The following is an 18384-nucleotide window of genomic DNA, read 5'->3' on the forward strand; positions in this document are numbered from 1 at the left end:
AAAAGTGGAATAGGGAAGGCGTAGGACATTACTTTTTGAAGAATACAGAAAGTGTAAGCACTTGCAAGGCGATCATTTGTGTTTATAAAGAATATAAAGAATATAGTTTTTTTTTGTTTGTTGGCTTCACTATTTAAGACCCTCGTATTGTATCATTTCAAGCCCTTTGAAGTTACACTTTTACCCTCAACAATTTGGGGCCAGTTGAAGTACACCATATGGAGAATAATCCTGGAATGTTTTCATCAAAAACCATCATTTCTTATTGCATGAGGAAAGACAGACATGAACATGTTTGATGACATGGGGGTTGAGTAAATTATCATTAAATAAATATAAAAAATTAGTAAATAGAAATTAATTGTTCAAATAATGCATCAGACCCTCTTGTATATCTCTGCCCTCCTCTTCTGCATCCTGTGCCAGTGGCACAACAGGCTCTGCTGCTATAGGTGTATCCCATTCTTGTTGGGACTTTCACAAATATTGTGCAGAGCACAACAAGTCAACACCATGGATTTCACCAGTTCAATGTCGCTGTCATTCCTCTTCATAAGGCACCGCCACCTGCCCTTAAGCCTCCCAAAAGCATTTTCTACCACCACCCGAGCCCTGCACACTTTCTTGTTGTAGGTCAGTTGTTCTTCAGTCAGTCGGCCATTGTCAGGAAATGGTTTTATTCAATTCAACAAAGGATAGGCAGAGTCTCCTAGCACATAATAGCCAGCATTCACGCCACCGATGTTCCTGGTGCAAGCTAGGTAAAGGCATCCTCGCTCCAGCCTTTTCTATTAAAGTAATCACAGTGGTACTCCTTTGGGGCAATGGCACCAACACACATAGGAAATCACCATCGATTCTCAAAGTAGTCTGCATTTCTTTAAGCTTTTGCTGGTCAGGGAAACAAATCTGTTTGGAAACTAACAAAGAGCAGGCGGCCTCACAGAAATCCTGCACACACCGACACACTGTTGTTTTGCTGACACCAAAAAGATGGCCAATACTTCTGTAGTCGCTGTTGGTTGCCAGCTTCCATAGTGCAATTGCAACTCTTTTCTTCAGGGCAACACACACTCGGAAGTTTGTATCCTGTTTTAACATTGCTGGATACAGCTTGGTACAAAGGAACAGAAATGTTTCTTCAGACATCCTGAAGTTGTGCACCCACTGTGTGTGTGTGTGAATACTGGAACAATCACATCCCACCATTCATCTGATCGGTTGAATGTCCAAATGGTTGGTCTGTGGTGCCGAATTTGCAACAGATTGATTATCTGAAAAAAAAATACATTGCAAACATGTCATACACACTGTAGTAGTGAATGAGGGTGTGTTCAGGTACTTAAAGTGGAGTTCCACCCATTTTTAATATGTTGGATTACATAGATGTATGTAATCCCCTTTAAAACGGCTTTTACCAATGGAAACCTTTTTTTTTTTTGCTAGTAAATACCTTAATTTCTGCTTTATTCCTCCTCTCCTCACTTCCGGGTCTGATCGGCGATGACGTCATTCGGCGATTCGCAGTGTGTGCTGGGATGTATTCCATTCCAGAAATCTCGCAGTATTACCCAGGAGCTGAGCTGTACTGAGCAATGCCTGCCCCTCCTCCACCCCGCCTCCTCTCAGTGAGTTGTACTGTATGCCTTGTATTCAGGCCGTTCTCTGCCCCGCCTCCGCCCCGCCTCCTCTCAGTTAATGAGGACTGAAAGCATTATATCCTTACTGAGCTCACTGAGAGGAGGTGGGGCAGAGCACTTCCTGAATACAATGCATACAGTACAACTCACTGAGAGGAGGTGGGGCGGAGGCGGGGCAGGTCAAGGCCTGAATACTTTCAGTACAGATCAGCTCCTGGGTAAAACTGCGAGATTTCTGGAATGGAATACAAAAACATCCATTGGTAAAAATCAATTTAAAGGGGATTACATAGATCTAAAGTTACGAAAATGGGTGGAACTCCACTTTAAATGCAACTACCAGGTACGGGAAATATTAGCAATAACAGGCAGTAATTCATGAGAGGGATTTATGATGTCAAGTGCATGGTGCTGAGACTGTAGGGTTGCTTAACAGGTCACAACTGCTTACCCTCCTGTGCCGTCGTTTTTGTCTTGCTTTTCTTTCTGGGTTGTCCGTCTCGTCCCAGCTCTGTAGTATTTTCATATATTTTTCAGCTGTGTTTTTCCTTGCAGCCTACAGCCTTTGCTCAAACGAACGTTGTCTTCTTCTTGTGACAAACAGCCACATGCCAAGAAGCAGGAACAGGATCTGCATTACTTCCTCCATTGTTGTTTGTTTTGCTTCGTGCGAGAGTTCTCTACTCTGCTTCCGGCATACACCACACCTATCAAGTGACGTCGATCACTGCTTTCCGGCTACACCACGCCTATCATGAAAGGGTACTATTGGCGGTGGAAACGCAAGGTGTATCGTTCCGAACTGTACCGTACTGAACCGAACCGTACCGTACCGTACCACTCAGTGGAAACGAGGCATTAGTGTTTCTAAGGGCTCTTTCACACGGGCGTTCCGATCAGATCCGCCTGTCAGTTTTTTAGGCGGATCTGATCGGATGACCCATTCAGCCCTATGGAGCAGCGGATGTCAGCGGTGACATGTCCGCTGACACCCACTGCCATCCGCATCCAATCCTGTCCGTGAAATCCGGACGGATGGAAACCCTATTTTCCATCCGTCCTGGGGATCGGATCGGATGGGATCGGATGAGAGCGGACAGGCGGTCTGCTCTCATCCGATTCCCCATAGAGAGCTGCGGGGCTCTGACACCTCCCTCTCCGCACACAGTGCAGAGACGGAGCTGTCATCCGCTGGCTCAGCAGGGATCGGCGGATCGATCCCCGCTGAGCCAGCAGATGACAGCACGGTCCGCAACGGAATGCGGACCGTGTGAAAGAGCCCTAAATCAAGTGATGCGGCTGAACACAAAAATCTTTAATGCCAAATATACAAAATTGTGAAAATAAACAGTGCAGCACATAAACAAACAATATAAATAAAAAAAAATAAACACAGTGATAAACATTAATCAGTGAGAAAGTGATGAATACTAGGTAGTGTATATCCAGAGTGATTAAAAGTGTATAAAGTCCCAAAATATAACTCCTTGTGTACTTGAAAAGAAATCCAAATATCCCAGGTGACACTCAGGAGAGAAAACAGCACAGGAGGCTTACCAGAAAGCCAGTGACCCCCTTTTTACAGGATGGTCAATGTTTGCTTTGTTAACCAAAGACAATGACCTGCATCATATAAGGTTCCCAATGCCAATATATGTCATCCAACGATTGAGCGATCGTCCATTAATCCTCAGCCGTCTGAGGTGACGTCACTTCTCTGTGCTGGGCTCTGAAAGGAGAATGTTTGGAAATTGATAGGAAGGGAGGGGAAGTGACGTCTTAAAGCCTTCTGGTCTAGTATTGTATTGCCAGCAATTTAAATATAATTTAATGCATTTTTTTTTCTTTAGAAATGTCATTTTTGCTGCAGCATGTTCTGAACATCCTACAAATGCGCTACTTTACATGCAGACTATGGGGACCCCCCAGGCACTATATTTAAAGGAATTTTTCATTTTTATTGTTTTCACCAAAGGACTGGTGCATGCAGGGCATGTGACATCAGAAGGGGCGGTGCCAGGTGGCCATGCCCCTTTGCCTATATAATAAATGTCAAATCATAGAGTGGGCATAGGGCGGGAGGCCTCACAAGAGGTGAGAGCATTTTTCATTTTCTTTTTCCGGGTCTGGCGGAGGCCTGATTGATGATGCATTTAAATTAAGGGGCACTATTTTTTATTTTTTAATAAAGGAATTGTCAAAAACTGTCTCTTTTGTTTATTACTTTTTGACACTTTTATACTATGTGTACCTGATACTCATTCACATGGGGGGGGGGGGCAACTTTTTAAAGGGGGCTTCCAGATTTCGATTTTTTTTTTATAGGTGTGGGGTTCCCCTTAAAATCCATATCAGAACCGAAGGGCCTTGAATAATTAAACTATTCATTGAATTATTAAACATCAATAATTATACATCATGAATGATTGGAGATTTTGACAACTTGGTGTTTTCACAGAACAGGGGGCAGCATATACACTCCTATAATGAGTGGACATTGTTTGCCCATCCGCTAGTAACCAAAAACATGGCCACTAGTGATGAGCCGAACACCCCCCGGTTCGGTTCGCACCAGGACACTGCGAACAGAGGAAAAGTTTGTTCGAATAAACAAACCCCATTAAATTCTATGGGACTCGAACTTCGAAAATCAAACTGCCTCATTTTGAAGGCCTAATTGCAAGTTATTGCCCCAAAAAAGTGTATGGGGGTCTGGGTACTGTCCTGGGGAACATGTACAAATTAAAAAAAAGTTTTTAAAAATGATCGTTTGTAAAAGAGCACTGATTTACTGATTTTAATGAGGCTTAAAGTGAAAGTATAAATGCCTATACTATAAATGAAAGTTTTGTGCCTGGGGGGTCCCCTGTATGTGCCTGTAAAGTAGTGCGTCTCTACGATGTATGTAGCCTGCTGCAGCAATACTGACAATTCTAAAGCAAAAAATGTCATATACAAATATACATGTAGCAGGTTTTCCAGGCATTGGGCCTGATGTGGGTCTGCCATTGTTACCGGTGACACCTTCAGCCCATTTAAGCTGAATATCCAAGTGGGAGATTGGAAACAATGACCATTCCGGCATCTTTGGTTTGTTTTGTTTATTTGATAATGGGGATGGGAGAAGGGAATGAGTGGGATACTCCTCTGGCTCAACTAGGTACAACTGGGACACTTTGCAGAAAAATGCCTGTTAGCGCTGTCTTGACGCCAGCTGGATGCAGACCAACGCTTACTGACGCTTAAAAAATACTGACTTGCTGAACTATGCTTGAACTTGACTTTTGACACTCTGGTTAGCTCAAAAAGTCCTGGACTGTACTGAGACTTGACTCTTGACACTCTGGTTAGCTCAAAAGACTATGGATGCCAGTCGCTGGGGCTGGGGGGCTCACTTTCAGGGTCAAAGAGTACAAGCACAATAGAAGAATACATCTGTACACTATTCAAATTACCTAGAGCTGAAAGCAGCTCACCTTGCCTTGTTAATGTCCTAAGACTTCATTGAAGATCATTGAGTGAAGATTGCTATGGACAACCGGACAGCAGTGTCTTATGTCCAGAGACAAGGGGACACCAGAAGCTTAGTTCTTCTTTAGGTGGCAAGCAAAATTTTCCAGTGAGCAGAGATGCATCTGGAGTCCTTAACAGCTACTAAAGTGAACCAACTGGCAGATGGTTTGAGCAAATATTTACAGATCACGAGTGGTCGATCAACAGAAAGTATTTGAGACTGATATTTGCAGCATGGGGGAATCTGTTGATCAATCTCATGGCCACCCCGGAGAATGCTCAGGTGCCCCTATTTGTGGTAAGGTACAACTTTCATCTTGGATGGTCATTACATTGCCTTGTTTTGTGAGCTTCTTCACTGACAAAATATTTGTTTCAAGAGCAGGGACATAGAGGACATTTTTCACAAGTATCTTTTTGGTGACAGTAAAGAGAACAGTCTCCTATTCCTTCTGATTCCATTATTTGCCCAGTGGTGATTTTTTTTTTAACTCTGGTCAAGGTGAATAAATACATTTCTGTCATTTTTTATGTGACTTGTAGCTCATAAATCATCACCCAATGCCTGCAAAGATGAGGTGCAGCTTTTGGATTGAAAAACTTTGGATTGAAAACAACATTTTTTTTTAAAGCAAGATACAGTAGGTTCCTTCCTTCACACTTTTGGCCTTTTGTAGTATAGTTTGTTTTTGCATCCTAGCTTTCCAGATGCATGTGTTTCCTGTTGCATATTACTGTTTTTATTATTATTTTTATTTTTCAAAGCAGACTCTGCGATAGAAGCACTGTCACTATTAATGCTTTTTGTTTTACACTTCTATCCATCCACAAGCCTGCCCTTAACATATTTCAATGTCAGATCATCATCTGGCTGTGCATCAAGTGCTGTGACAAGCGTTTCATGGTGTTCTGGTAAGCCACTTAGTAATAGTGCTGGATATGGAAATCTTTTATTTTTTCTCCTATACCTCTCATGCGTTCAACTACTATATTTTCCGGCGTATAAGACGACTGGGCATATAAGACTATGCCCAACTTTTCCAGTTAAATATAGAGTTTGGGATATACTCACCGTATAAGACTACCCCCTCTTCCAAAGCACACCAAATAAAAATGAAAAAACATCAGATTTTATTTCAATATGGTAACTTTTATTCAATTGCTTATGACATGCAGGTACTTAGCAGGAAAACTGTCACTTATAAACATAAGGCTGTTTGTCATCAAACATGTAAACATAAAACAGTGCAAGTGGATTCAACTTTTTCCAAATTCACTCTAAAGCTGAAAGGAAGGATAAGACCATAAACCCATGGGAGCTGCCATGCTGTTTTTTTCTAAGCTGTCAACCAAACTTGAACTGATGATGATAGGAGGAAGATAGCAAACAATATAGAGAGAGCAAGTGCCGGGTAAGTCTCTGGCGAGTTAGCAACGCCTATCATAACTGCAAGCTATGGTATTTTTACAGGTTTTACTGGCTTGACAGTTTCCCTTAAAAAGCCTTCAAAATCCTCCTGTTCGTCATCTGATATCATAAGTACATAAATGACATCTTGTGATACATTTGTAAGGCAGTCATCATATGGATCGAATTCCGTATCAGATGGTGTGGTCTCAGCTTCGGCTTCCTCTTCATCTTCATCTTGCCATAAGTCAGGGGTCTTCAAACTATGGCCCTCCAGTTTTTCAGGAACTACAATTCCCAAAATGCCTAGTCATGTCTGTGAATGTCAGAGTTTTCCAATGCCTCATGGGATGTGTAGTTCCGCAACAGCTGGAGGGCCGTAGTTTGAGGATCCCTGCCATAAGTAGTCGTCCTCCATACCATCTAATACATTTGATATGCCACACTTCTTGAAAGACTTGATTACCGTTTCTGCATCAATATCATTCCAGGCTTTTATGACAAACTTGCACAAAACATCCAACTGTGGAGCATGCATGTTTCCTCCTTTTGTGTATGACTTTTCACCGCTAACCATCCATTCATTCCACTGTTCTCGAATGCGGTCTTTAACCACTTTACCTCCGCTCACATGGAGGCTACTGCGGCACTTTGCCACGATCCCGTCCAGCGACGTAGACCTACGTCGCTGGACTCCTCCCCCTGTAGGCGGCGCGCTCCCGCTGTTTTCATTCACAGCAGGAGTCGGGCCAGGGGAGGAGCAGCGGCAATCGCCGCTGCTCTTACCCGATCATCGGGGATCGAGTCTGGAGATCCGCCCGCTGTGTGTAAACACAGCGGGCGGATCTCCATAGTGACAGGGAGTGACAGATCGGAGTGTTCAGCATAGCTGGACATCCGATCTGTCCCTGTCTCACAAAGTCACCTCCCCCCCCACACGTCAGTAAGCACCAGGCATACATTAACCCCTCCCTCTCCAATAAAATTAATCCCTTCCCTGCCAGTGTCATTTTTACAGTAACAGTGCATATTTATAGCACTGATTACTGTAGTAATGTCACTGGTACCCCCAAAAGTGTCAAAAATGTCAGTCAAGGGTCCGATCTGTCCGCCGCAATGTCACAGTCCCGCAAAAAAAATCGCCGCCATTACGCGTTAAAAAAAAAAAAACACCAAAAATGACAGAAATCTTTCCCGTAGTTAGTAAACGCAATAACTTTTGCGCAAACCAATCAAAATACGCTTATCGTGATTTTTTTTACCAAACATAGGTAGCAGAAAACAAATTGGCCAAAAATTTTAAAAAAAATTTGATTTTTACATTTTTTTGGGGGGGAATTTCATATAAAAAAATGTGAAAAATATTGTTATTTTTTCAAAATAAACGCTCTTTTTTTGTTTAAAGCACAAAAAATAAAAATCGCACAGGTTACATAGTTACATAGTTACATAGTAGGCGAGGTTGAATAAAGACAATAGTCCATCCAGTTCAACCTGTGTAGGTGTGTGTGACTGTAATCATCTAACATAGCCCTCAATCTCCTGATCCTTGAGATGTAAGTCTAAGAGTCTTTTGAAAGTCACCATACTACCCGCAGAAACCACCTCTTGTGGTAGACAATTCCACAATCTTGTAGCCCTAACAGTAAAGAACCCCCCACGTTGCCTGAGGTTAAAACGCTTCTCCTCTAATCGCATTGTATGTCCTCGAGTCCTCATGCAATTCCTTCGAATGAACAGCTTTTCTTCTAAGCTGAGATCCCCATTAAGATATTTATAAATTGCTATCATGTCCCCTCTCAGACGTCTTTTCTCCAGGGAAAATAAATCGAGCGATTGCAGCCGCTCTTCATAGGTAAGGTCCTCCAACCCCCTAATCAGTTTAGTTGCCCTTCTCTGGACTTTCTCCAGCTCCAACACATCCCTCCTGAGGACTGGCGACCAGAACTGGACAGAATACTCCAGATGCGGTCGGACCAGAGTTTTATAAAGTGGAAGGATTATAGTCTTATCTCTGGAATACATCCCTTTCTTTATGCATGCTAATATTCTGTTGGCTTTGGAAGCTGCCGCTTGGCATTGCATGCTGTTGCCTAATCTATCATCAACTAAGACTCCCAAATCTTTCTCCATTTTTGATTCCCCCAAGGGTTCCCCTCCTAACGTGTATTGTGTTTTTATGTTTTTGGTCCCCAAGTGCAAAACCTTACACTTCTCCACATTAAACCTCATTTGCCATGTCGTTGCCCACTCCGTAATTTTGTCCAGGTCATTCTGTAGGATATCTGCTTCATGCTGTGCAGTTATTGCCCTGGCCAATTTTGTGTCATCTGCAAAAACTGATAACGAACTACTGATCCCTTCCTCAATGCTGTTTATGAATAAATTGAACAAGGTTGGTCCCAGGACTGAGCCCTGGGGCACCCCGCTTACTACCTCAGACCAGTCTGAGTATGCGCTGTTTATTACTACCCTTTGGACACAGCCTTTTAGCCAATTCCGTATCCAAGAGCAAACCCTGCTGTCGATACCTGCAGACCTTATTTTATAAATTAAGCGCTTGTGGGGAACTGTATCAAACGCCTTAGCGAAATCCAAGTACACCACATCCACTGGTCTCCCCCTATCTAGCTCACAGCTCACTTCCTCGTAGAATGCTAAGAGATTGGTTTGACAAGAACGCCCATTTGTAAACCCGTGCTGGTTACTACTGATGATGTTGTTGTCTTTAGCATACTCTACGATATAGTCCCTTATCATCCCCTCCAAAAGTTTACATATTATTGATGTCAGACTGACAGGCCTATAATTTCCCGGGATATGTCTCTGGCCCTTTTTGAATATCGGAATCACGTTAGCCTTCCTCCAATCCCCTGGTACATCTCCTGTCCTAATACTGTCAGCAAAGATCAGGAACAGTGGTCTAGATATAACCATACTGAGTTCCTTGAGCACTCTCGGATGTACGCCATCCGGGCCTGGTGATTTGTTTGTGTTAAGTTTATCCAGTCTTTCCCTGATTTCCCCCTCTGTTAGCCATAGTGGCAAGTCCTGTGTATTACTACTAACCATACAGTCATGGTCAGTGTACCCTTCCTTTTCCTGCGTAAAGACTGACGAGAAAAAAGAATTCAGCACGGTTGCTTTTTCAGTGTCCTCTGTAACCATCCTCCCATCATCGTTAATTATGTGTGCAATATGCTCTGCCCTAGTTTTTTTGCTGTTGATATATTTAAAGAATTTCTTTGGGTTTTTTTTACTATCCTCCGCTATTTGTCTCTCAAAGTTGATTTTAGCCATCTTGATTTCGTGTTTACACTTCTTATTTTCCTCCTTGTATTGCTGGAAGGCCGATACTGTGCCCTCTGATTTATATTTCTTGAAGGCCAATTTTTTTCCCCTAATAAGTTTTTTAACGCTACGGTTTAGCCAGCCAGGTTTGGCTTTGTCTCTTCTAAATTTATTCCCCATAGGAATGCACTGCAAGATGCCTTTGCTTTTGGTGATCAAATACCACCAAAAGAAAGCTCTGTTTGTGGGAAAAAAAGGACGTAAATTTCGTTTGGGTACAGCGTCGCACGACCGCACAATTGTCAGTTAAATTCGCACAGCGCCGAATCGCAAAAAGTGGCCTGGACGGAAGACAGCAAAATCCTCCGGTGGTAAAGTGGTTAAATGGCTTGTTTAGGCACACATCCAGTGGCTGTACCAACAATGTCAATCCTGCAGGAATAACTGCCGCATCTGTGTTTAGTCTTGCAAGCCTTTGCTTGGTGCTGGGAGTTATATGAGCCCTGAACATATCCCACATCGGTAGACTATGTTTTTGAATAAGTCCACCTGGTCGCCTGCTCCATACATTATCAAGCCATAGCTTTACCCCTTCTTCATCCATCCAGCCTTTTTCATTCACATGTACAAATCAACCAACAGGGAACTTGAGTTTCGGCATTGTTTTTCTTTTAAAAATAATAATTGGTCTCAATTTGGCGCCATCAGCTGTGCATCCTAGTACCATGGTAAAACTGGACTTCTCATGTCCTGTTGTTTTAATTAAAATTGTTTTTTCACCTTTTTGATGGACAGTTTTATTTCCAACCATATCAAAATTCATTGGAGTTTCATCCATATTTCCAATACTACTTAACGCATAGCCATGTTTAGTGAGCTGTTGTATTACGTATCGATGGAAACTATTTACTTTGCTATCAAGATCTGCAGGTAATTTTTGGGCAATTTTTGTCTTCTGCCTCAGCACCATATTATGCCTTCCCATGAATCTATTACACCAGGATACAGTGGCCTTAAATCTGTTGCTGTGATCTGGGTTAGATTTGGCCTACTGAAGTGCAAACATACGTATTTTATTTCGTGTCACTACATAACCATTTTGGCGATGCTCATTAACCATATCTGCTACATGTTTTTCGAGTTCTGACCAATGTGGGGTGCCTCTTCTTAATGCACACTTACCCCATGGCATACTCTTTAATGCTTTTTCATTTGCTTTCCAGTCCTGAACCATCTTTTCTGTTACTCCATATTGTCTTGCAGCAGCGCAGTTATGTCCCATGGCAAAGTTTGCAACTTTAAGTTTGAAACTGGCTTCATATTTCTTTCTTCTTGCTGGTGGGGGAGCCATGATAGGGGTTTGACCCCTGTGCTGGTGCTATAATGGCTGCTTGTAAGCCTGCTTGGATTGGCTCTCCCTGCCTGCCCAGCCCTCCCTGTCTCAGAGACTATGGTATGCCCGGGGTATGGAAAAAAGATAGAGAGCGGCGATGTGACCAGAAAAACACGCCTCTTTCACCTGTCTGGCCCGCGCTTGTTTCCTATTACAGTACCTTCTTCAGAGAAGAAGGTACGGTAAAACGGGTGGGTCAGATGGGTGAAAGAGGCATGTTTTTCTGACACATCTGGTCACATTGCCGCTCTCTCTCTCTTTTTTCCACACCCCGGGCATACCGCGGCCGTTTTGGAGCCCCCACTCCCCCATCCCATATTCTCCAGTTTCAGCGTCCGCCATATAAGATGACCCCTGATTTTGGGAAGGTTTTCCTGGTTTAAAAAGTCATCTTATACGCTGGAATATACGGTATTTCCAAGGTATGCCTTATGTAATCCTGCATATCCTGTCCTTTCATCAGCTTGGTTTGATATAGGTTTCTAATCAAATACAGTTTATTATTGAGATTCACTCTTTCATGCACCTTTTGTAGTATTTCCCACATGTCATTAGTAGTTTCACATTTACATATGTGACTTCAGTTATACATTTACATGTACCTTCTCTTTTTAGCAACCTTTGGATTTTGAATTTCCAGGACTGGCAGTTTTGGTTTGTCAGATTTGCAAATGAAAGCTTTGTTGCAGCTGTGTTACTGGTCATTTCTTTTATTCTGTTTACAGTCTTCTTTCTGTTGTTATATCTTGCACTTATTTGCTACAGCTGGGTTATGCTTGGGCCCATAACAAGTTAGAAATTCTGTATATAGCCCTACACAACAGACACTGCACAATCCAAATGTGTGTATCTGCTGCTTGACTGCAAGCAGGAACTTTTTTGTTACAGAGAAAAGACATAGAGTTTAACCATAGCTAAAAAAACATTTAAACACTGCCATCTACTGGCTGATGTACTTGTTGAACAAAATACATGAACAATGTATTCCAACATACATTCCTTCCTGTGTCACATCCCAAGGTCTGTCCAGGAAGTAATAGAGAAGTTTTTTTATACAGCCAGCAAGGGTGTGTAAGATAATTAGAAAGTTTATTTATTTCTGCAAAAGAAGTACATTAATTGTATATTGGTACATGGGGGGAGCAGGAATTTATAAAAAAAAAAAAAAAAAAATGAACTAATCCTTTAAAATATCTCTCTTCTTGGTTACAGGACCAAAAATGGAACCAATTAGATTGTTAAAACATTTTGGGGTGGGTGGGACTAAGTGCCATGTAAAAGTTTAAATTGTAACTCTTGACATTTTGTGTATCTGGACACTTTGAGGTGAGGAAAGCATCACAAAAATTAATTTCAATGTTTTCTTTCTTTATAGGTTTTTATAGCACGAACAGTTCTTCAGCAGCAGAGTATTGGCGTGACATGTGGAAGAATTCCCAGAGACACAGAAAAACTACTATTAATATTTCTTCGTATTGCAACATGGAACCAGATACTAGATCCTTGGGTTTATATCCTGTTCAGAAGAGCAGTGTTAAAGAGAATTTACCCTAGTTTACATTCTCGTCTATCCATCATGTCTTTATATCCAACACTTACTGCTTCACTACGCCGCAAGTATACTGAAGAATCTGTAATTAATTAATTGTAAATGCTTGGTTAGGTATGTGCAGTTAACAACTAGTGCAGTCGTTACCTCTATCTCTAAGGCCTCATGCACACAGCGTTTTTGCAGCTACTTTAAGGAGCGTCAGATGTTTTGTTTGCAGCTTAAAAACGCCCCTCCTTGTGATCTTATGGCCTCAAGCAAAGAAACCCCAGGGCCAGTGCGTTCTGAGGACCGGCGTTACAGCTGGAAAAACATCTAACGCTGCTAAAGGCTGCTTAACATTGCTTATACAGCGTTAAGTCACAGCATACGTTTTTTTTTTTTATGTGAAAATCAATGTTTCCCTATGTGAGCCCATTGATTTGAATGGAAGTCGCACCCAAGTCGGATCAGGATGATCTGACTTGTGGTGCGACTGGCGATCTGGGGAGCTTGAGGGAAACTCCACGCCAAAATGGAAAGAAAAAATGGCGTGGGCCCCCCCCCCCCCAGGTTCTAAACCAGGCCCCTCGGGTTTGGTAGGGATTTTGAGGGGAACCCCACGCAAACAAAATGGCCTGGGATCCCCCCCAAAATCCCTACCAGACCCTTACCGGAACATGCAGTCCAGTAGGTCAGGAAAGGGGAGGGGATGAGCCCCACCCCCTCCTGGACCATACCAGGCCACACGCCCTCAACAAGGGGGGTGCGTGCTCTGCACCCCCTCACCCCAAAGCACCTTGTCCCCATGTTAATGAGGACAAGGGCCTCTTCCCGACAACCCTGGGCAGTGGTCTGCAGGCAGGGGGCTTATCGGAATCTGGATGCCCCCTGTAACAAGGGGGCCCCCCAGATGCCCGACCCCCCCCTATGTGAATGAGTATGGGGTACAATGTACCCTTACCCATTCACCCCAAAAAAGGCAGTGTAGTGTAAATAATGACATGACATGTTTTGAGAAATCCTTTATTAAAATAAATAGTTCATATTCCCATTGCACACCTTTCTGGATATAGGCACATCAGTTGTGGGTGCTGCAGCGATCACTAGCTGGACACTGGATCTATCACTGATACATACATATTTGCCAACACACCGAGGATCTTGCACAGCAGTCCGAAGAAACTTTTTATTGTAAAAGGATCCCATTAGGATCATCACATGCCTGACGAAGGGGTTCTGTGCGACTCCAAAACATTGCATCTATCCTAATGTGATCCTTTTGCAATAAAAAGTTTCTTCGGACTGCTGTGCAAGATCCTTGGTGTGCTGGCGAATATGTATTTGTCCTTTATTAAAAATCTTCCCCCTTTGGTTTTCTCCCTCTGGTCTTTGTGACGGGAGTCACCTTGGTTGGGGGGGCCCGTGGAACACCGCTTACCTTAGAGAGGCTGGGAAATCCCTCTCTCAGCCCCCTAGGCCCCTCTTATGTATAAGTCCCCCTGTGTCTATTAGAGACACAGGATGACTGAGAAGCTCAGTCTGGCCTGCACCAAACCAGACTTTCACAGACTGATTGGCTACAAGAGCTCCATGCGCTCTGCTGGGACAAACTTACAAACTATGTGGAACTTTGTCAAGGAGGGTGCCATGATGAATTGACCCTTTGGGACTTATTGCCCGACTAACTCAGGCACAGATTAATTGACGGTCTAGTACCTGACTAGTCTACCTTTGGGGGGGAAGATATGTGACTGGGAGTGAAAAACAGGTACTTAATGGACACTGAGAATATGGTTTGGATTACTTCAAATGGGACAGTAACATACATCTCAATAGACATTTGAAGACTGCTTCACACAGTCAGACTCATAGCAGATGCTAATATCATCAGCTCAACCACCTGTCTTCCACTCCTTGTTGAATACGTTGATTTACTCTACTGTTATCTACAATGGGTTCTGTGTTTACACTTATGATAATGTGTATTGTGTTTCATAGGCTCAGGGACAGCAGTCTGCTAGTTAATTGGCTCAGGTTGATTGAATCATTGTCATCTATTAGTTACTGGTAGAAAAGTAGAACACTGTTGTGTTGGTTGTCCTTTAGATAATTCAGGGTAATTATATTTCTGTATACAATTTCATCTGCATATGATAATGTAATCAGGCCCACCTGACCTGGGGTGGTAATTTGATCAGGAGGGGGATGTTTCCTTGTGCTGTATATATTGAGTGTGAAACTGTTCAATAAAGGAAAAGGTTCCAGAACTTGTACAAGCTAAGTTGTCGGCTAGCTTTGTATGGGGGGGGAGGCTGGAATATTTGATATCTATGTTCAAGACCGAAGGAAGCCGTATACTGACGGAAGTCCACAAGAACAGTGTGGGTCGCGATTCTGTTACGGTCTTCTTTCTCTGGTCTTCTCACTCTGGTCTTCTTCCTCGATGTCTCCCGTGATTGTGCCGGCTCCGCTCTTTGCGGTTTCTTATATAGAAGATCAGAGTAGGAAGACCGGAGGAAGGATATCGGAAGGAGAAGACCACAGGGAGAAGACCGAAGAAAGAAGACTGGAGGAAGATTTTTAATAAAGGACTTCTCAAAACCGTCTTGTGTTGTTATTTACACTACACTGCCTTTTTTGGGTGAATGGGAAGGGGTACAATGTATCCCATGCTCATTCACATAGGGGTGGTCTGGGATCTGGGGGCCCCCCTGGTTACAGGGTGCATTCAGATTCAGATAAGCCTACTGCCCGCAGACCCCCACAACCACTGCCCAGGGTTGTCGGGAAGAGGCCCTTGTCCTCATCAAAATGGGGGCAAGGTGCTTTGGGGTGGGGGGTGCAGAGCCCCCCTGCTCCAAAGCACCCAACCCCCCATGTTGAGGACGTGTTGCCTGGTATGGTCTGGGGGAGGGGGCTCTTGCTCGTCCCCTCCCCTTTCCTGACCTGCCGGGCTGCATGCTCGTATATGGGCCTAAAGTGGATTTTGAGGGGGACCCCACGCCATTTTTTTTGCGTGGGGTTCCCCTCAAAATCTGGTTCCTCCTCACGATCCTCAGAGCGCAAGTCGCACGATCCTCAGAGCGCAAGTCATCCTGGTCTGACATGGATGCAACTTCCATTCAAATCAATGGGCTTAAAGCTGTATCAAAGACGGCTCATAGGCAACCACTGATTTTGAATAGAGGCAGAAAAATGCTGCTAAAAGCTTATGTGGCTAAACATGCATTAACTCCAATGGAAAAAGCTACTAAAAGCACATTTTAACAGATGCTTTTTCCTGGCGTTGGTAGTGGCTCTGCAGCTCGTTTTTTCTAACGCCTTGTGTGAATGAGGCCTTATACAAAATTAGAGTTAAGCGAACACCTGGATGTCCGGGTTCGGCGGGTTCGACCGAACTTGAAAAAAAAGTTTGTGAACCGAACTCAACCCGAACTTTGCCCCGATCCCGAATCCCATTGAAGTCAATGGAGACCCAAACTTTTGAGCACTAAAATGCCTCTAAAACAAACATGGAAAGGGCTAGAGGGCTGCAAATAGGCAGCAAACTAATCTTAAGAGCATGGAAAGTGCTCTGCAAACAAATGTGAATAGGGAAATAACTTAAAATAATATAAATAAACAGAAAAATAAAAAATATTCATCTTGAATGATGTAGGAAGAGGACGAGGCCCATATGGAGTAGGAGGTTGAGGTGGCGGTGGATATGGCGGTGTAGGTGGAAGTGGCGGCGGCAGTGGAGGAGGAGGACGAGGTAGACAACACTGGTTTTGGTTTGTAATAAAAAAACATTTTTAGTTCAGGTACACCCCAAAAGAGTAAGAAAGATCAAATCCAGCAATGGCTGGGTAAGGCCGGTATACATGTCTATTCTGCACAAGGTACAGACAAGTCCTGTGGGATCCATGCCTAGGTCATTTTAATGAACGTGAGCTTGTCCACATTGGCTCTGGACAGGCGGCTGCGCTTGTCTGTGACAACACCCCCCAGCAGTGCTAAATACCCGTTCAGATAATACACTGGCTGCAGGGCAGGCCAGTACCTCCAAGGCGTAAAGGGCACGCTCAGGCCATGTGCCCAACTTGGAGACCCAGAAGTTGAAGGGGGCAGACCCGTCATTCAGTACGTCTAGGTGTGTGCACACATACTGCTCCACCATGTTGGTGAAATGCTGCCTCCTGCTAAGACGTTCCATATCAGCTGCTGGTGCTGCTGCTTGTTGCGGCGAGCTGACAAAGCTTTTCCACATTTCGGCCATGCTAACCCTGCCTTCTGAGGTGCTGGCGGTGCCCTGGCAGCGTTGACTACCTCTTCCTCCTCCTCCTCCCCTGCCTTGGCCTTGTGCTTCCACTGTGCCCCCGCTGTCAGATGGGAAGGCCACCAGCAGCGCATCTACCAGCGCTTGTACTCCCGCATCTTCCGATCACGCTCCAGTGAGGGAATTAAGGAGGGTACGTTAGTCAAGAAATAGAATGGTGTTCAATGGCCGAACTAACCAGCCAGAGAAACACCAATGTGGTGTGGGACTTTGAAGGCAGTGTAATTGTGGCAGAACCAGACAGACAAAAAAGATTAGTTAAAATATATAATTTTATTCATAGAGCAGCATAAAAAATATATAAGGACATGCAAAGGGAATATATCAAAATACAAATAATTGATCATAAAATTGATACATATGCTGTGATGCTTGAGATCAGAAAATACATGGGGTCACGAAGGTCCTACATGTTTCGCCATTACGATGGCTTCATCAGGGACGGAGCGTATTAATGACCTCTCAAGTAGTTCTAGGCAACAACAAACATAGTGTTAAGACAGTTCATCTTTGTGTGCAAAACATGCACATTTTTTAACATGCTTACATTGCACATATTTTGACCAAATTTATACATACGCAAACAGAGTTGGATCCTTAGAAACTTACCAACAGTTAGGTATCAAAGAACATAATGCATTGGACAGTGACCTGGGTGGTATCATGCACGCGCAGTAATGGTGGACCACCCCCAAGTCCGGTTGGACAAGGGGTTCACACGTCCTCCAGGGCTGGCCGATACTGGACCGGGCCCAGACAAACGGCTGGCTGGTTCACCAAAGCTGCACCAGTAAGAAGAGAGGTATCAGCCTCTAAATGGGAATACATAAGGACAATAATGTATACCATCTCACCTTTTCAAGCGATTTCTAGTTTTAACTATATCACAGTGTGTGTGGCCCAAGAGAAAGTGGGTAAAGAACAACCGAATGGGCCAGGTGTTATCGAGTGATAGTTGGGCTTGATCATAGGGTCAACTAGGTAAGTACCGAATCAGGCCTCCAAGGTAGATAAGTAGTGGCGAAGTGAGAAAAAACCCAGAAGAGAAACCGGGAGAAGGAGAAAACCGAGCGGATAGCAGTGATGGAATGAAAAGGTAGCCCAAGACAAGAATTTAGGGCCAAGGTGATAGTGAGCAGAGGGATGAGGACACGCCAGGAGGTCCTTTCTTAGAACAGTGGTGAAGTAACCAAACCAGTGAGGTAAAAAGAACAAGGAGTGAGTGACCAAAAACAGTGGTGAAATTACCCAACCAGTGAGGTAAAGAGAACAGTGGGTGGGTGACCATAA

General features: G+C 43.7%; 1 protein-coding gene across 1 annotated transcript in view; it reads left to right on the forward strand.

Moving 5' to 3' along the window:
• The window catches only part of TBXA2R (thromboxane A2 receptor), a gene marked incomplete at both ends in the record, with an annotated part of 124913 nt that extends 112023 nt beyond the window's left edge, over positions 1-12890 (forward strand). The window contains one exon of the mRNA XM_082260545.1: positions 12621-12890. Within this exon, the coding sequence (XP_082116671.1) occupies positions 12621-12890 (270 nt within the window). The remainder of the gene's footprint in view (positions 1-12620) is intronic.
• Positions 12891-18384: the final 5494 nt, after the last annotated feature.

Source organism: Pelophylax lessonae (assembly GCF_965119305.1).
Source record: "Pelophylax lessonae genome assembly, chromosome: 1".
Lineage (NCBI taxonomy): Eukaryota > Metazoa > Chordata > Amphibia > Anura > Ranidae > Pelophylax > Pelophylax lessonae.